Here is a 19,260-nt window from a genome sequence, read left to right on the forward strand (position 1 = left end):
ACAACATCATGTAGGACAACAGACCTGTCACTACAACATCATGTAGTACAACAGACCTGTTACTACAACAGACCTGTCACTACAACATCATGTAGGACAACAGACCTGTCACTACAACAGACCTGTCACTACAACATCATGTAGGACAACAGACCTGTCACTACAACATCATGTAGTACAACAGACCTGTCACTACAACACTACAACATCATGTAGGACAACAGACCTGTCACTACAACATCATGTAGGACAACAGACCTGTCACTACAACATCATGTAGGACAACAGACCTGTCACTACAACATCATGTAGTACAACAGACCTGTCACTACAACATCATGTAGGACAACAGACCTGTCACTACAACATCATGTAGTACAACAGACCTGTCACTACAACATCATGTAGGACAACAGACCTGTCACTACAACATCATGTAGGACAACAGACCTGTCACTACAACATCATGTAGGACAACAGACCTGTCACTACAACAGACCTGTCACTACAACATCATGTAGGACAACAGACCTGTCACTACAACACTACAACATCATGTAGTACAACAGACCTGTCACTACACAACATCATGTGTACAACAGGACAACAGACCTGTCACTACAACATCATGTAGGACAACAGACCTGTCACTACAACATCATGTAGGACAACAGACCTGTCACTACAACAGACAACAGACCTGTCACTACAACATCATGTAGGACAACAGGACAACAGACCTGTCACTACAACATCATGTAGGACAACAGACCTGTCACTACAACATCATGTAGGACAACAGACCTGTCACTACAACATCATGTAGGACAACAGACCTGTCACTACAACATCATGTAGGACAACAGACCTGTCACTACAACATCATGTAGGACAACAGACCTGTCACTACAACATCATGTAGGACAACAGACCTGTCACTACAACATCATGTACTACAACAGACCTGTCACTACAACATCATGGACAACAGACCTGTCACTACAACATCATGTAGGACAACAGACACAACAGACCTGTCACTACAACAGACCTGTCACTACAACATCATGTAGGACAACAGACCTGTCACTACAACATCATGTAGTACAACAGACCTGTCACTACAACATCATGTAGTACAACAGACCTGTCACTACAACATCATGTAGGACAACAGACCTGTCACTACAACATCATGTAGTACAACAGACCTGTCACTACAACATCATGTAGGACAACAGACCTGTCACTACAACATCATGTAGGACAACAGACCTGTCACTACAACATCATGTAGTACAACAGACCTGTCACTACAACAGACCTGTCACTACAACATCATGTAGGACAACAGACCTGTCACTACAACATCATGTAGGACAACAGACCTGTCACTACAACAGACAACTGTGGACAACAGACCTGTCACTACAACAGACCTGTCACTACAACATCATGTAGTACAACAGACCTGTCACTACAACATCATGTAGGACAACAGACCTGTCACTACAACATCATGTAGGACAACAGACCTGTCACTACAACATCATGTAGGACAACAGACCTGTCACTACAACATCATGTAGGACAACAGACCTGTCACTACAACATCATGTAGGACAACAGACCTGTCACTACAACATCATGTAGGACAACAGACCTGTCACTACAACATCATGTAGGACAACAGACCTGTCACTACAACATCATGTAGTACAACAGACCTGTCACTACAACATCATGTAGGACAACAGGACAACAACAGACCTGTCACTACAACATCATGTAGGACAACAGACCTGTCACTACAACAGACCTGTCACTACAACATCAGATGTCACTACAACAGGACAACAGACCTGTCACTACAACACTAGGACAACATCATCATGTAGTACAACAGACCTGTCACTACAACATCATGTAGGACAACAGACCTGTCACTACAACATCATGTAGGACAACAGACCTGTCACTACAACATCATGACAACAGGACAACAGACCTGTCACTACAACATCATGTAGGACAACAGACCTGTCACTACAACATCATGTAGGACAACAGACCTGTCACTACAACATCATGTAGGACAACAGACCTGTCACTACAACATCATGTAGGACAACAGACCTGTCACTACAACATCATGTAGGACAACAGACACTACAACATCATGTAGGACAACAGACCTGTCACTACAACATCATGTAGGACAACAGACCTGTCACTACAACATCATGTAGGACAACAGACCTGTCACTACAACATCATGTAGTACAACAGACCTGTCACTACAACAGACCTGTCACTACAACATCATGTAGGACAACAGACCTGTCACTACAACACTACAACATCATGTAGGACAACAGACCTGTCACTACAACATCATGTAGGACAACAGACCTGTCACTACAACATCATGTAGGACAACAGACCTGTCACTACAACATCAGATGTACAACAGTACAACAGACCTGTCACTACAACCTGTCACTACAACATCATGACAACAGGACAACAGACCTGTCACTACAACATCATGTAGGACAACAGACCTGTCACTACAACAGACCTGTCATGTAGGACAACAGACCTGTCACTACAACATCATGTAGGACAACAGACCTGTCACTACAACATCATGTAGGACAACAGACCTGTCACTACAACATCATGTAGGACAACAGACCTGTCACTACAACATCATGTAGTACAACAGACCTGTCACTACAACATCATGTAGTACAACAGACCTGTCACTACAACATCATGTAGGACAACAGACCTGTCACTACAACAGACCTGTCACTACAACATCATGTAGGACAACAGACCTGTCACTACAACATCATGTAGGACAACAGACCTGTCACTACAACATCATGTAGGACAACAGACCTGTCACTACAACATCATGTAGGACAACAGACCTGTCACTACAACAGAGGACAACAGACCTGTCACTACAACATCACTAGGACAACAGACCTGTCACTACAACATCATGTAGGACAACAGACCTGTCACTACAACATCATGTAGGACAACAGACCTGTCACTACAACATCATGTAGGACAACAGACCTGTCACTACAACAGACCTGTCACTACAACAGACCTGTCACTACAACATCATGTAGGACAACAGACCTGTCACTACAACATCATGTAGGACAACAGACCTGTCACTACAACAGACCTGTCACTACAACATCATGTAGGACAACAGACCTGTCACTACAACAGACCTGTCACTACAACATCATGTAGGACAACAGACCTGTCACTACAACAGACCTGTCACTACAACACTACAACATCATGTAGGACAACAGACCTGTCACTACAACACTACAACATCATGTAGGACAACAGACCTGTCACTACAACATCATGTAGGACAACAGACCTGTCACTACAACATCATGTAGGACAACAGACCTGTCACTACAACATCATGTACAACAGACCTGTCACTACAACATCCTGTACAACAGACCTGTCACTACAACATCATGTAGTACAACAGACCTGTCACTACAACATCATGTAGGACAACAGACCTGTCACTACAACATCACTACAACAGACCTGTCACTCACTACAACATCATGTAGGACAACAGACCTGTCACTACAAAAGACTGTCACTACATCATGTAGGACAACAGACCTGTCACTACAACATCTACAACATCATGTAGTACAACAGACCTGTCACTACAACATCATGTAGGACAACAGACCTGTCACTACAACAGACACTACAACATCATGACAACAGGACAACAGACCTGTCACTACAACATCATGTAGGACAACAGACCTGTCACTACAACATCTACAACAGACCTGTCACTACAACATCATGTAGGACAACAGACCTGTCACTACAACATCATGTAGGACAACAGACCTGTCACTACAACATCATGTAGGACAACAGACCTGTCACTACAACATCATGTAGTACAACAGACCTATCACTACAACAGACCTGTCACTACAACAGACCTGTCACTACAACATCATGTAGTACAACAGACCTGTCACTACAACATCATGTAGGACAACAGACCTGTCACTACAACATCATGTAGGACAACAGACCTGTCACTACAACATCATGTAGGACAACACTACAACATCATGTAGGACAACAGACCTGTCACTACAACATCATGTAGGACAACAGACCTGTCACTACAACAGACCTGTCACTACAACATCATGTAGGACAACAGACCTGTCACTACAACATCATGTAGGACAACAGACCTGTCACTACAACATCATGTAGGACAACAGACCTGTCACTACAACAGACCTGTCACTACAACATCATGTAGGACAACAGACCTGTCACTACAACATCTAGGACAACAGACCTGTCACTACAACAGACCTGTCACTACAACAGACCTGTCACTACAACATCATGTAGGACAACAGACCTGTCACTACAACATCATGTAGGACAACAGACCTGTCACTACAACATCACAGGACAACAGACCTGTCACTACAACATCTGTCACTACAACATCACCTGTCAGGACAACAGACCTGTCACTACAACAGACCTGTCACTACAACATCATGTAGGACAACAGACCTGTCACTACAACAGACCTGTCATCATGTAGGACAACAGACCTGTCACTACAACATCATGTAGTACAACAGACCTGTCACTACAACATCATGTAGGACAACAGACCTGTCACTACAACAGACCTGTTACTACAACATCATGTAGGACAACAGACCTGTCACTACAACAGACCTGTCACTACAACATCATGTAGGACAACAGACCTGTCACTACAACATCATGTAGGACAACAGATGTAGGACAACAGACCTGTCACTACAACATCATGTAGGACAACAGACCAACAGACCTGTCACTACAACAGACCTGTCACTACAACATCATGTAGGACAACAGACCAACAGACAGACCTGTCACTACAACATCATGTAGTACAACAGACCTGTCACTACAACAGACCTGTCACTACAACATCATGTAGTACAACAGACCTGTCACTACAACAGACCTGTCACTACAACATCATGTAGTACAACAGACCTGTCACTACAACAGACCTGTCACTACAACAGACCTGTCACTACAACATCATGTAGAACAACAGACCTGTCACTACAACATCATGTAGGACAACAGACCTGTTACTACAACATCATGTAGGACAACAGACCTGTCACTACAACAGACCTGTCACTACAACAGACCTGTCACTACAACATCATGTAGGACAACAGACCTGTCACTACAACAGACCTGTCACTACAACATCATGTAGGACAACAGACCTGTCACTACAACATCATGTAGGACAACAGACCTGTCACTACAACAGACCTGTCACTACAACAGACCTGTCACTACAACATCATGTAGGACAACAGACCTGTCACTACAACATCATGTAGGACAACAGACCTGTCACTACAACAGACCTGTCACTACAACAGACCTGTCACTACAACATCATGTAGGACAACAGACCTGTCACTACAACATCATGTAGGACAACAGACCTGTCACTACAACAGACCTGTCACTACAACATCATGTAGGACAACAGACCTGTCACTACAACATCATGTAGGACAACAGACCTGTCACTACAACATCATGTAGGACAACAGACCTGTCACTACAACATCATGTAGGACAACAGACCTGTCACTACAACATCATGTAGGACAACAGACCTTTCACTACAACAGACCTGTCACTACAACATCATGTAGGACAACAGACCTTTCACTACAACAGACCTGTCACTACAACATCATGTAGGACAACAGACCTGTCACTACAACAGGCCTGTCACTACAACATCATGTAGGACAACAGACCTGTCACTACAACATCATGTAGGACAACAGGCCTGTCACTACAACATCATGTAGGACAACAGACCTGTCACTACAACATCATTTAGGACAACAGAACTGTCACTACAGCCCTCAGGCTAGTACAGAGCTGACGACAGTCCCCAAGGCCCGTGTCTCTCTACTCTCAACATACCCATTCATCTCTTTCAGCTACAGCAGAACAGTCCTCGTGAATGTGATTTAGGCCTCGTGACAGATGTCTTCTCTCGTTTCTGGTTGTGTTGACATGACAACGTGAGACATGTTTTAAATGGCTGTTGGGAGTAGCCTAGTCACAGTTTTGACTTAAAAATCAGCTTGAATATCTACGGCAAAACTTGACTGACTATCTAGCAATGATTACCAACCAACTTGACAGAGCTTGAAGAATTATAATATTGTTCAATCGAGGCGTGTAAAGGTCTTGGAGATTTACCCAGAAAGCATCACAGCTGTAATCTCTGGCAAAGGTGATTCTACTATGTGACTCAGGGGCATGAATACTTGTAGAATTATTAAATTTAAAAAATATTTCATTTGCAAACATTTCTAAAAACATGTTTTCACTTTGTCATTAAGGGGTAGTTTGTATAGAGGGTGAAAACCCCCCCAATTTAATCCATGTTGAATTCAGGCTGTAATACAACAGTCAAGGGGTATGAATATATTCTGAAGGTACTGTACATTCAGAAAGCATTCAGACCTCTTCACTTCTTCTACGTTTCGTTAGGTTACAGCCTTATTCTAAAATTAAATTAAATAGTTTTTTTCCCCCTTGTCAATCTACACACAATACCTCATAATGACATCACAACACCTCATAATGACATCACAATACCTCATAATGACATCACAACACCTCATAATGACATCACAACACCTCATAATGACATCACAATACCTCATAATGACATCACAAAAACATTTTATTATTTTTGCAAATGTGGTTCCAATTTTAAAAAACTGAAATATCACATTTACATAAGTATTCAGACCCTTTAATCAGTACTTTGTTGAAGCACCTTTGGCAGTGATTACAGACTCAAGTCTTCTTGGGTATGACGCTACAAGCTCGGCACACCTGTATTTAGGGAGTTTCTCCCATCCTTCTCTACAGATCCTCTCAAGCTCTGTCAGGTTGGATGGGGAGCGTCACTGCACAGCTATTTGCAGGTCTTTCCAGTGATGTTAGATCGGGTTCAAGTCCGGGCTCTGGCTGGGCCACTCAAGGACATTCAGAGACTTGTTCCGAAGCCACTCCTGCATTGTCTTGTCTGTGTGCTTAGGGTCGTTGTCCTGTTGGAAGGTGAACCTTCACCCCAGTCTGATGTCCTGAGTCTCAATCCTTCATCTCAATCCTGACTAGTCTCCCAGTCCCTGCTGCTTCAAACATCCCCACAGCATGATGCTGCCACCACCATGCTTCACCGTAGGGATGCTGCCACCACCATGCTTCACTCTAGGGATGGTGCCAGGTTCCCTCCAGACGTGAAGCTTGGCATTCAGGCCAAAGAGCAATCTTGGTTTCCTCAGACCAGAGAATCTTGTTTCTAATGGTCTGAGAGTCTTTTAGGTGCCTTTTGGCAAACTCCAAGCTGGCTGTGATGTGCCTTTTACTGAGGAGTGGCTTCCATCTGGCCACTCTACCATAAAGGCCTGATTGGTGGAGTGCTGCCGAGATGGTTGTCCTTCTGGAAGATTCTCCCATCTTCACAGAGGAACTCTGGAGCTCTGTCAGAGGGACCATCGGGTTCCTGGTCACCTCCCTGACTAAGGTCCTTCTCCCCTGATTCCTCAGTTTGGCCAGCGCTAGGAAGAATCTTGTTTTTTTTGCTTTGTCAATTATGGGGTATTGTGATGTCATTATGGGGTATTGTGATGTCATTATGGGGTATTGTGATGTCATTATGGGGTATTGCGATGTCATTATGGGGTATTGCGTGTAGATTGATGAGGGAAGAAAATAAATGTAATCCATTTTAGAATAAGGCTGTAAGGTAACAAAAATGTGGAAGAAGTCAAGGGGCCTGAATACTTTCAGAAAGCCCTGTATACAAAAGAGAGATCCAGGTTTCAGAAGGGTTGAATGTGATTAGACCCTTAGAGCTCCACACCATCAGAGACTTGCCCTACTTTTCCCCTGACCATAACAAAACAGCATTTTCCAGATAACTCTAGGTCCTCAAATACATTCCCTGGAGTATCTAACATTATAGACTGGGTGGTTCCAGCCATGAATGCTGATTGGCTGACGGTCGTTCTACATCAGACCGTATACCACGGGTATGTGCTCTAATTAAGTTGGTAACCAGTTTATAATTAAGCAATAAGGCACCTCGGGGGTTAGTGATATATGGCCAATATACCACGGCTAAAGGCTGTGTCCAAGCACTCCACATTGCATCGTACTTAAGAACAGCCCTTAGTCGTGGTATATTGGCCATATACCACACCTCCTCAGGCCTTATTGCTTAATTATAACATTCTTCAGATAGATATCCTGGTTTCCTCCCAAATGGCTCCCTATTCCCTATTTAGTGCACTACTTCTGACTAGGGCCCCATAGACTCTGGTCAAAAGCAGTGCACTATATAGGGAGTAGGGTGCCATTTGGTACTCGATGTCCAAGACACTGTTGGTCTACCTACCTTAGCACACTGCATGTGGTTGCAGCCTTCGTTCTTCTGAATAGGAGACTTGCAGTTGGCGCAGGGTTTGGCGTTTGACAGTAACCACAAGCAGTTGGCTGCATCTTCATAGGCTTCACTCACACCAGCCACTTCCCAGGGGGAAAAACAACACAACAGACAGCTAACTGGACACGACTCATTCCACAGCATTCAGAGTGTCCCTACAACCTACAGAGAGAGTGTGTGTGTGTGTGTGTGTGTGTGTGTGTGTGTGTGTGTGAGAGAGTGAGAGAGTGAGTGTGTTCTCTCTAATAGCCCATTACAACCTGACGTTAATCGCTGCTTTTGAAACACTGCGTCTTTATTCTCTGGAAGGCATCCTAATTGGCACCCTATTCCCTATGTAGTACACTAATTTTGACCAAGGTGCATAGGACACAAAGTCTACTACTTTTGACCAGAGCCCTATGTAGGGAATAGGGTAACTTTTGAGAAAAATCCCTGACTGAAAAGAATGGAACCGCGATAGCTTTTAAAGCCTGAACAAAAGCACCCAGGGAAACTGGTTTCAAAGCACAACAATGCCTTTTATTCCTGCCTGAAACCTGGTGTTGCCTGTAGCTAGCATCTGAAACCTGGTGTTGTCTGTAGCTAGCGTCCTGAACCTGGTGTTGTCTGTAGCTAGCTTCTGAAACCTGGTGTTGCCTGTAGCTAGCATCTGAAACCTGGTGTTGCCTGTAGCTAGCGTCTGAAACCTGGTGTTGTCTGTAGCTAGCGTCCTGAACCTGGTGTTGCCTGCAGCTAGCATCTGAAACCTGGTGTTGCCTGCAGCTAGCGTCTGAAACCTGGTGTTGTCTGTAGCTAGCGTCTGAAACCTGGTGTTGCCTGTAGCTAGCATCTGAAACCTGGTGTTGTCTGTAGCTAGCGTCTGAAACCTGGTGTTGCCTGTAGCTAGCGTCTGAAACCTGGTGTTGCCTGTAGCTAGCGTCTGAAACCTGGTGTTGCCTGTAGCTAGCGTCTGAAACCTGGTGTTGCCTGTAGCTAGCGTCTGAAACCTGGTGTTGCCTGTAGCTAGCATCTGAAACCTGGTGTTGCCTGTAGCTAGCATCTGAAACCTGGTGTTGCCTGTAGCTAGCGTCTGAAACCTGGTGTTGCCTGGTGAAACCTGGTGTTGCCTGAAACCTGGTGTTGCCTGTAGCTAGCATCTGAAACCTGGTGTTGCCTGTAGCTAGCATCTGAAACCTGGTGTTGCCTGTAGCTAGCGTCTGAAACCTGGTGTTGCCTGTAGCTAGCATCTGAAACCTGGTGTTGCCTGTAGCTAGCGTCTGAAACCTGGTGTTGCCTGTAGCTAGCGTCTGAAACCTGGTGTTGCCTGTAGCTAGCGTCTGAAACCTGGTGTTGCCTGTAGCTAGCGTCTGAAACCTGATGTTGCCTGTAGCTAGCGTCTGAAACCTGGTGTTGCCTAGCTAGCGTCTGAAGTGGTGAGGTGAGCAGGACTGAGCCCCAAATTGCACCCTATTCCCTAATAGGGCTCAAGTCAAAAGTAGTGTACTATAAAGGGAATAGGGTGGCAGAGTCCTATTGACCCTGGTCAAAAGTAGTGTACTATAAAGGGAATAGGGTGGCAGAGTCCTATTGACCCTGGTCAAAAGTAGTGTACTATAAAGGGAATAGGGTGGCAGAGTCCTATTGACCCTGGTCAAAAGTAGTGCACTATAAAGGGAATAGGGTGGCATTTGAGACACGGGATTGGAGTCCAGGAAGTTGAACGGTCCCATCAATGGGTGGCAGATATCAAAGCCTAGCAGCAGTGACTTGGATACAGATATCAAGCCTAACAGCAGTGACTTGGATACAGATATCAAAGCCTAGCAGCAGTGACTTGGATACAGATATCAAGCCTAGCAGCAGTGACTTGGATACAGATATCAAGCCTAGCAGCAGTGACTTGGATACAGATATCAAGCCTAACAGCAGTGACTTGGATACAGATATCAAGCCTAGCAGCAGTGACTTGGATACAGATATCAAGCCTAGCAGCAGTGACTTGGATACAGATATCAAGCCTAGCAGCAGTGACTTGGATACAGATATCAAGCCTAACAGCAGTGACTTGGATACAGATATCAAGCCTAACAGCAGTGACTTGGATACAGATATCAAGCCTAACAGCAGTGACTTGGATACAGATATCAAGCCTAACAGCAGTGACTTGGATACAGATATCAAGCCTAGCAGCAGTGACTTGGATACAGCTGGATTTGTTTTGGGGAGATGATGTGATTTCTGAAGGAAACGTGCCCATATCATCACACAGGAAACAAACATTTTTAGGGTTGTGGCTCCCTCAGTAGGAAGCCGTTTGGGTGACTGATCGGGTTTCATAAATAGAGCATCTGTGACCGATTCCACATTTCTGCTTCTGTCAAAGGTCATTGTGTGTAATGAAGGACAGAAGCCATTTTTAATATGTGAAGTGGTATTGTGTGTAATGAAGGACAGTCTACTGAGGTAAAAGATGCACAACAACAACACCACATGAAGAAGTACACTGGGTTTTCTTTAGAAAACGATAATCCATTAATAGTAGAGATGCTTACATTCCTGGGGTCTCATCTCAGTCACTTCAGCCAGCCACATCTTCCATGTCTGGCAGTCGCATGGTTCATGGGCTTCTCCCTGGCACTCCCTGGAGACAGACAGACAGACAGAGACGGATGAGTTCACCCTCCAGACACATCATACCGTCTATTTATGTTCTGTCTGGGGAAACACATCCTATGCATTACTCAAGACTACCACAGACATGAAAGGAGTAGACAATAGAATGCAGTATCAAACATCTTGTCTTACTGCTCATACTACTCATCTAATCTAATGACTAGACAGGATAGAATGCAGAATTAAACATCTCTGTGTTCTAAGAAGACTGTAAGAGATGTCTTACTGCTCATACTACTCATCTAATCTAATGACTAGACAGGATAGAATGCAGAATTAAACATCTCTGTGTTCTAACAAGACTGTAAGACACTTATAGAATCTCTGCCAAGGCTCATTGAAGGTGTTCTGGAGGCTGGTGGTGGCCCAACACCCAATTAAAACACTTTATGTTGGTGTTTCCTTTATTTCGGCAGTTACCTGAATATATATATTTAAACCGCTATGAACAGGCCCCAATTAACATCAACGTGGCTGTAGTGGTGTAATCTAAACGAGCAATATTAGTTACTATCAAAGATTATGATAACTAACCCTTTTATCTGTGGTGTTATTAGCTACTATGCTAGCTAGCAGGCTAGATAAACATGTTGCTAAGATATCTGATAGGACAGGGCTCTCTCCCAACCCTGGTCCTGGAGTGATACCCTCCTGTAGGTTTTCAATCCAACCCCAGTCGTAACATTCTGATAGGACAGGGCTCTCTCCCAACCCTGGTCCTGGAGTGATACCCTCCTGTAGGTTTACAATCCAACCCCAGTCGTAACATTCCTGATTCAGCTTTATCCAGGACTATCAGACAACCATCTTATTACATTTGCAACTAAATATTTAGCTTAGACCCCAACCAAGGACTATCAAAAGCCACAATATAAATTCTCAGACAACCCAAAGATTGTCTTGAGAATTCCTAGATGCCCTTCCAGACTCCCTCCACCCACCCAAGGACGTCGGAGTACAAAAATCAGATAACCACCTAACCGAGGATCTAAAGTTAACCTCGAGTCCTGAAGCAAGCTTCTAGAAAATTGGAACGGAAAATGGCGCCCCACCAAACTGGAAGTGTTCCGACTAGCTTGGAAAGGCAGTACCGTGCAGTATGGAAAAGACCTCACTGCTGCTCCACCAAACAGGAAGTGTTCCGACTAGCTTGGAAAGGCCGTACCGTGCAGTATGGAGGAGACCTCACTGCTGCTCCACCAAACAGGAAGTGTTCCGACTAGCTTGGAAAGACCGTACTGTGCAGTATGGAAAAGACCTCACTGCTGCTCCACCAAACAGGAAGTGTTCCGACTAGCTTGGAAAAGACCTCACTGCTGCCTGATCAGCCTACTTTTCCAACCTGAATGAGGAGAATAAAAACACTCCTACATGTATTTTTGATACTGTCTTCCTGTTAAGGCAGGTAGCTGATATCAAGGTTTTACTGCTAACCTACAATGCATTACATGGATCTGCTCCTACCGATGTCTCTGATTTGGTCCTGCCGTACCTACAGTACCAGTCAAACGTTTGGGACACACCTGCTCACTCAAGGGTTTTTCTTTATTTTTTACTATTTTCTACATTGTAAAATAATAGTAAAGACATCAAAATGATGAAATAACACATATGGAATCATGTAGTAAGCAAAAAAATGTTGTTTTCTATATATTTTATATTTGAGATTCTTCAAAGTAAGCCACCCTTTACACACTCCATAAAGCAGGGCCATGAAATTAATATTCTAGGACATTCTACACGCAACAGACTGAAGACTGAACACACTGGCGTCGTTAGCGAAGACAAAGAGCAGGACAGCCAGCTGGGATTTACATTTTGTGGTGAACCAACAACAACAACAAAAATAAGCCAATTTTTTCCGTTAGGGATTTTTCTGACCATGAAGGATCCCAATGCCGCCTCTACACTCTAACCACTGGGCTACCCTGCCGCCTCTACACTCTAACCACTGGGCTACCCTGCCGCCTCTACACTCTAACCACTGGGCTACCCTGCCGCCTCTACACTCTAACCACTGGGCTACCCTGCCGCCTCTACACTCTAACCACTGGGCTACCCTGCCGCCTGACACTCTAACCACTGGGCTACCCTGCCGCCTCTACACTAACCACTGGGCTACCCTGCCGCCTCTACACTCTAACCACTGGGCTACCCTGCCGCCTCTCTAACCACACTAACCACTGGGCTACCCTGCCGCCTCTACACTCTAACCACTGGGCTACCCTGCCGCCTCTACACTCTAACCACTGGGCTACCCTGCCGCCTCTACACTCTAACCACTGGGCTACCCTGCCGCCTCTACACTCTAACCACTGGGCTACCCTGCCGCCTCTACACTCTAACCACTGGGCTACCCTGCCGCCTCTACACTCTAACCACTGGGCTACCCTGCCGCCTCTACACTCTAACCACTGGGCTACCCTGCCGCCTCTACACTCTAACCACTGGGCTACCCTGCCGCCTCTACACTCTAACCACTGGGCTACCCTGCCGCCTCTACACTCTAACCACTGGGCTACCCTGCCGCCTCTACACTCTAACCACTGGGCTACCCTGCCGCCTCTACACTCTAACCACTGGGCTACCCTGCCGCCTCTACACTCTAACCACTGGGCTACCCTGCCGCCTCTACACTCTAACCACTGGGCTACCCTGCCGCCTCTACACTCTAACCACTGGGCTACCCTGCCGCCTCTACACTCTAACCACTGGGCTACCCTGCCGCCTCTACACTCTAACCACTAGGCTACCCTGCCGCCTCTACACTCTAACCACTAGACTACCTCCCCTACACTCTAACCACTAGGCTACCCTGCCGCCCCTACACTCTAACCACTAGGCTACCCTGCCGCCCCTACACTCTAACCACTAGGCTACCCTGCCACCTATACACTCTAACCACTAGACTACCTCCCCTACACTCTAACCACTAGGCTACCCTGCAGCCCCTACACTCTAACCACTAGGCTACCCTGCCACCTATACACTCTAACCACTAGACTACCTCCCCTACACTCTAACCACTAGGCTACCCTGCCGCCTCTACACTCTAACCACTAGGCTACCCTGCCGCCTCTACACTCTAACCACTAGGCTACCCTGCCGCCTCTACACTCTAACCACTAGGCTACCCTGCCGCCTCTACACTCTAACCACTAGCGTGGTTAAATAACTTCCGCTATGTACGATATTAAATATTGCAGGGCACCGTAGCCCACATGAAAATACAAGTCTGACAGCAGAGACATTGTTTTCATTTTAAAATGCAAATTTACAAATGTATATTTATGTCCGGTATCTGTGTGTTCTCCCTACTGACAAAGAACAGCTGACAAAGGAGATGTGTAAACGTCACACACAAACATATAATGCTTATGAATGACCTGTGAAGCACCTTATGCAGTGGTCTATGAAGCCCTTTATAAGCTGCTGTTAGTTTACCTTTTTAAACCACATGTAATGGCCCCTGTGGACCAAACAACAACAACAACAACAACAACAACAGATGTGTCCCCTGCCTCAGTCGATAGTCCCTGATCTACGTATGTAGTGCTTATGAATGCTCTATAAAAGCCTTTATAAGCTGTTGTTCCAAGTGCATCACATATAGTGACCCCTATGGAACACAGAGTAGCAGTACTGACCAGGGAAACGGTGTCTCTATGCTCTATGAATGCTCTATGAAGCCTTTATAATCTGATGTATGAAGATCAGAGTAGAACTGACCAACAGAAGACGTGTCCCTTGCCACAGTCCACAGCGGGCGCTCTGAGGAGAGGTGGACTGAACGGGTCCGAGGAGCTGCTACCTGGACCCCGGGATGAGAGACGCACCGCCCGCTCACAGCCCGCCTTGGGACACCAGCGGATAGCTGGGTTGTTCTCCACAAACGCCTGGGGGAAAGAACATGTTTCTAAAAACACATGGATACAGTATCGATATTTAGCTACAGGACTGAGGAAGAGAGAAGGGTGTTTTGGAACATAGTTGAAACATTTCTAAAAGTGCAACATCTGTGCCACTTAGGACTGCGGGGATCATTACAGCGTCGCCTGCTGTTGGGGCCGGCGCCGCCTGCTGTTGGCGCCGCCTGCTGTTGGGGCCGCCTGCTGTTGGGGCCGCCTGCTGTTGGGGCCGCCTGCTGTTGGGGCCGCCTGCTGTTGGGGCCGGCACCGCCTGCTGTTGGGGCCGGCACCGCCTGCTGTTGGGGCCGGCACCGCCTGCTGTTGGGGCCGGCACCGCCTGCTGTTGGGGCCGGCACCGCCTGCTGTTGGGGCCGGCACCGCCTGCTGTGTACCTCTGTGTGTGTGTGTACCTTGATGTCGAACTGCAGGTAGCGCTTGTCCATCTCTCTGGAGACGACACTCTCTATGACCTCCACAGGAACCAGCTGGAAGCAGTCGTGCGCCGGGCAGAAGATGTTGTGAGCCTCCCCTTCCTGAATCTTCAGATTCAGAAACCTGACAGAGACAGAGACATAGGACAGACAGACAGACAGAGACAGACAGAGAGAGACAGAGACAGACAGACAGACAGAGACAGACAGACAGAGACAGACACAGAGACAGACAGAGAGACAGAGAGACAGACAGACAGACAGACAGGCGTTTAGAGTTCAGTATCCCACTAGTGGTTTATCTTCCCCCAGTTAATCACACTTAGACCCAGAAAAAAACAACTACGTTAAAATCAATGAAGAAACCCCAGAGATAAACGACATCCCAAAACGGCACCCTATTCCCCATGTCGTGCCCTTCATTTACAACAGGGCACTGGTCAAAAGTAGTGCACTACGTAGGGAATAGAAGGTGCCAATTGGGACGCAAGCCATTGTTTTATGGAAGGAAATAAGCTCACCCTTCCCAGCAGGCTCGGCAGAACTCGTGACCACATGACATGTCAACCGGTTCCTCGAAGATAGAGGGGGAGCACATACAGATACCACACTGTCAGAGAGACAGGGACAAGAACACAGTGTAAATGCTTACAGATCAATCGATATGATTGATTGATTGATTGATTGATTGATTGATTGTATTAACATAGTGCCATTCATCTTCAGGGAGGCCCAGCTCACATGGTCTTAATAGCTGCTTCGATATGTGTTTACACAATCAAAAAAAACAATTCAAAAATATTTATGAACTTTTTTTCTAAATAAAAAGGCCCAGGGAGAACAACACAGGACGGAAGAATGACAGGAATTACAAAAGTCTCTTTTACAGCAAAATAAATGACAAAACTAAAAACACGCATGAAATAACTGCTTAGATTGTCAGAGCATCAAGAGAAAAAACCACAAGACTGATAGAATGACAGGCAATATTATACATTCTGTTTAGTAAAAAATTAAATTTTTGAAAAACCCACAAATATCCTGCTTGGATACGTTTGAGGATGTGGCTACAGTGTAACAGTGTACAGTACGTTCTTATTAACCAATACACTTTTTAGACTTGACTATCTGTGATTGTGGAGAAGATCGTCGTCATATCTTTTGAATAAACATTATTCCATTAAAATACAATGCATTGATCCCAGGCCTGATCTACTCCACACACTGCTGCCTTGTTGTAGAGTCTGAAGAGGAACAATGAGGCACCCACTGGAATTCAACAACGACTCTATTGATCCCAGGCCTGATCTACTCCACACACTGCTGCCTTGTTGTAGAGTCTGAAGAGGAACAATGAGGCACCCACTGGAATTCAACAACGACTCTATTGATCCCAGGCCTGATCTACTCCACACACTGCTGCCTTGTTGTAGAGTCTGAAGAGGAACAATGGACTGAGAGGCACCCACTGGAATTCAACAACGACTCTATTGATCCCGGAAAGAAAAAGCTTGTAATCCCATCTACTGAAACCTTCAGAAAAGGACCCTTGAGCAGAGAATTGGTCAATCAACAAAGTATGTAGCCTAACAGTTCGGTTCAGGACTTTTCGGCTGATAACGTCTGATTAGTTCAGTTTCCTGTCAAGAGATGATATGTGATTTTCTCCAAATCGTGGTTGTCTGACAGATTCATGCCACAACCCAATAAGCACTTAGAGTCTCTGTAGGAAAATGGGAGTGAGTCTCAATACTGCGTCACGGCTTCCTTTCCTTGTCTCCGACACATGAAACTGGGAGTGAGTCTCAATCCTGACTCACGGCTTCCATACCTTGTCCCCGACACATGAAACTGGGAGTGAGTCTCAATACTGAGTCACGGTTTCCTTTCCTTGTCTCCTACACATGAAACTGGGAGTGAGTCTCAATACTGACTCACGGCTTCCTTTCCTGGTCTCCGACACATGAAACTGGGAGTGAGTCTCAATCCTGACTCACGGCTTCCTTTCCTTGTCTCCTACACATGAAACTGGCAGTGAGTCTCAATCCTGCCTCACGGCTTCCATACCTTGTCTCCGACACATGAAACTGGGAGTGAGTCTCCTTTTCATCAGAGATAACAGAGGAAAGGAAGCCACTCTACACTATTGAGATACACCCCAGTCTTTGATTAGATTAAATCTATAAGCACCAGTGTGTGTGTGTGTGTGTGTTGTGTGTGTGTGTATGTGTGTGTGTGTGTGTGTGTGTGTGTGTGTGTGTGTGTGTGTGTCTCTGTCTGTCTGTGTGTGTGTGTGTGTCTCTGTCTGTCTGTGTGTATGTGTGTGTGTGTGTGTGTATGTGCGCTGACATATGTATATCTATTCTTAATCCAATCCTTACATAGATTTACATGTATTTTGGGTATGTGTTGTGAAACTGCTAGCTATTACTAGTTAGATATTACTAGTTAGATATTACTAGTTAGATATTACTGCACTGTCGGAGCTAGAAACACAAGCATTTCACTACACCCACAATAACATCTGTTAAACACGTGTATGTGACCAATAACATCTGCTCACCTTTTATCTCTCTCTGTGTGTGTGTGTGTGTGTGTGTCTCTGTCTGTCTGTGTGTGTGTCTCTGTCTGTCTGTGTGTGTGTCTCTGTCTGTCTGTGTGTGTGTCTCTGTCTGTCTGTGTCTCTGTGTGTCTCTGTGTGTCTCTGTGTGTGTCTCTGTGTGTCTCTGTGTGTGTGTCTCTGTCTGTCTGTGTGTCTCTGTCTGTCTGTGTGTGTGTCTCTGTCTGTCTGTGTGTGTGTCTCTGTCTGTCTGTGTGTGTGTCTCTGTCTGTCTGTGTGTGTGTCTCTGTCTGTCTGTGTGTGTGTCTCTGTCTGTCTGTGTGTGTCTCTGTGTGTGTCTCTGTGTGTGTCTCTGTGTGTGTGTGTGTGTGTGTGTGTGTGTGTGTGTGTGTGTGTTCCCTGCCCTCACCGGTGTTCTATCGTCGTCCCCGGGGGAGAGGCTGATCTCGTCAGGGGAGGTGATGGAGGAGCGGGTGGTCCTGGGGGTACGAGGGGACGGCAGGGTGTCCCAGGCGTTGTACCCACTAGGAGGAGCACTGGGCATGTGGACCCCAGACCGCTGGCAGCATTCCTCAGCATTAGACATCCAGGCCTCCAGCAGGTTCTCTCTGTCCCAGTCTACAGGAGGAGAGATAGAAAACACTAGTTAGATCATATCCTTTACAGTCTTAAGGCTGGCCTCTCCACTACATCCTACAGCAGATTCTCTAGGTCCCAGTCTACAGCAGGTTGTTCTATAGGTCCCAGTCTACAGCAGGTTGTTCTCTAGGTCCCAGTCTACAGCAGGTTCTCTAGGTCCCAGTCTACAGCAGGTTCTCTAGGTCCCAGTCTACAGCAGGTTCTCTAGGTCCCAGTCTACAGCAGGTTCTCTAGGTCCCAGTCTACAGCAGGTTCCCTAGGTCCCAGTCTACAGCAGGTTCCCTAGGTCCCAGTCTACAGCAGGTTCTCTAGGTCCCAGTCTACAGCAGGTTCTCTAGGTCCCAGTCTACAGCAGGTTCTCTAGGTCCCAGTCTACAGCAGGTTCTCTCTAGGTCCCAGTCTACAGCAGGTTCTCTAGGTCCCAGTCTACAGCAGGGTTCTCTGTCCCAGTCT

General features: G+C 46.0%; 1 protein-coding gene across 1 annotated transcript in view; it reads right to left on the minus strand.

Annotated features, from left to right (window-relative positions):
- LOC135574979 (ankyrin repeat and IBR domain-containing protein 1-like) overlaps positions 1-19,260 on the minus strand; it is a 111,463-nt gene that overhangs the window by 36,968 nt on the left and 55,235 nt on the right. The window contains exons 6-11 of the mRNA XM_065027117.1: positions 18,578-18,786; positions 16,130-16,218; positions 15,588-15,732; positions 14,999-15,165; positions 11,149-11,237; positions 8,567-8,697 (exon numbers count right to left, since the gene is read on the minus strand). Of these exons, the coding sequence (XP_064883189.1) occupies positions 8,567-8,697; positions 11,149-11,237; positions 14,999-15,165; positions 15,588-15,732; positions 16,130-16,218; positions 18,578-18,786 (830 nt within the window). The remainder of the gene's footprint in view (positions 1-8,566; positions 8,698-11,148; positions 11,238-14,998; positions 15,166-15,587; positions 15,733-16,129; positions 16,219-18,577; positions 18,787-19,260) is intronic.

The sequence above is a fragment of the Oncorhynchus nerka genome, linkage group LG14 (genome assembly GCF_034236695.1).
Source record: "Oncorhynchus nerka isolate Pitt River linkage group LG14, Oner_Uvic_2.0, whole genome shotgun sequence".
Classification (NCBI taxonomy): Eukaryota; Metazoa; Chordata; class Actinopteri; order Salmoniformes; family Salmonidae; genus Oncorhynchus; species Oncorhynchus nerka.